The following is a 1494-nucleotide window of genomic DNA, read 5'->3' on the forward strand; positions in this document are numbered from 1 at the left end:
GAGAGAAATACGGAGGAGAGAAAGGAAATTTGCCGTAAAAGTATTCATTTATTTAACAATTTCAGCTTTTAATTTATAAAAAACGGAGGACAGTGTTACAAATATAGTAAACTAACTGTCCTACCTATTTAAGCACATTCAATATGATTTCTTTACAAAATGATTTAGGCCTTCCATAACTTTTAACCAATTAAAAGCTGAAAACAAAAAATTACAGCAACAGTCAGGATTAAATTACTACAGCAATCAGCTTCTTATTCTAAGAAAAATTCAACTCTCAATACTCCTTGAGTTTTTTATTGAACAATCCAAGCTTAGCCCTTGATTCTTCAAATCTGTTTCTTGATGGAGCCTTGATCAAGATGTCAGCAACCTGATCATTTGAGCTGCAATGAACTAAATGAATTTCACCATTCCTTTCAGCTTCACAAAGGAAATGAAACTTCATCTTTATATGTTTGGTTCTCCCATATTGCACAGAATTGTTAGCTATTGCAATGGTAGACTTATTATCAACATGAATAAGAGTAGGCTTTTATTGCTCTATACCAAGCTCATTCAGAGTTTTTCTAACCAAATTGCTTGATTAGATGTTACTGCTATATACTCAGCTTCTGCAGTTGATTGGGCTACAACCTCCTGCTTCTTTGAGCTCCAAGCAAATGCACTAGAGCCAAATGAGAAGACAAAACCAAAAGTACTCTTAGAATCATCTAAGCTCCATGCCCACTCATTGTCTGAATTGCCTTGCAAATCACCACTTTCTTCCTTTGAGTACCAAACACCATAGCCTACAGTCCTTCTAAGATAACTTAGCACCCTCTTTGTTACTCTAAAATGCTTCTGGCTAGGACCATGCATGAACCTTGAAAGCATACTTGCTGAGAACATAAGATCCCTGGTTGCTATTAAATAGAGGAGATTACCAATCAAGATCCTATAATAACTTGCAACTACTCTATCAGTTTCATCATCCCTTGATAGCTTCTCATTTATAGATAAAGGAATGGCAATTAACTTGCAGCTCTTCATTTTAAATTTCTTTAACACATCCCATGCATACTTTCTTTGGAAAATAAAAATACCGTCCTCCAGTTTCTTGACTTTGGTATCAAAGAAATATGTTATTTCTCAAAAGTCAAACATATCTGTTGGTTTTTGGACAAAGAAGTGAAGAGAAAATCTTATTCATTGCTGTAACATTACAGATATTTAAACAAAAGCAAAAAGCTGCTAAGATTAACTTTCCCATACTTAGCTAGTACAATTTCACCTAAACAACACTTAGGCCATACTTCACCATGCCATGCTAAGATTACAAGTAAAGCAAAAATATTAAGCCAAAAAGAAAGGACATAATTTTCTGACAGCAGCAAAAATGTCACTGTCATCTTCACTCCTCCTTGACATTTTTGCTGGAAACACCAAGGCTCCTCCTCAATGTTTCAAATCTGACTTTAGGCAATCCTTTGGTTAAGAGATCAGCAACTTGAA

General features: G+C 34.9%; 1 protein-coding gene across 1 annotated transcript; it reads right to left on the bottom strand.

Moving 5' to 3' along the window:
* Window positions 1-277: 277 nt before the first annotated feature.
* On the bottom strand, window positions 278-1032 carry LOC110617301 (secreted RxLR effector protein 161-like). Its single transcript, XM_021760016.1, has 2 exons — window positions 575-1032; window positions 278-386 (listed from the first exon to the last, which is right to left on the bottom strand). Exons 1-2 carry the CDS (start codon window positions 1030-1032, stop codon window positions 278-280), a joined length of 567 nt encoding a protein of 188 aa, XP_021615708.1.
* Window positions 1033-1494: the final 462 nt, after the last annotated feature.

Source organism: Manihot esculenta, chromosome 6 (assembly GCF_001659605.2).
Source record: "Manihot esculenta cultivar AM560-2 chromosome 6, M.esculenta_v8, whole genome shotgun sequence".
In the NCBI taxonomy this organism is placed as follows: domain Eukaryota; kingdom Viridiplantae; phylum Streptophyta; class Magnoliopsida; order Malpighiales; family Euphorbiaceae; genus Manihot; species Manihot esculenta.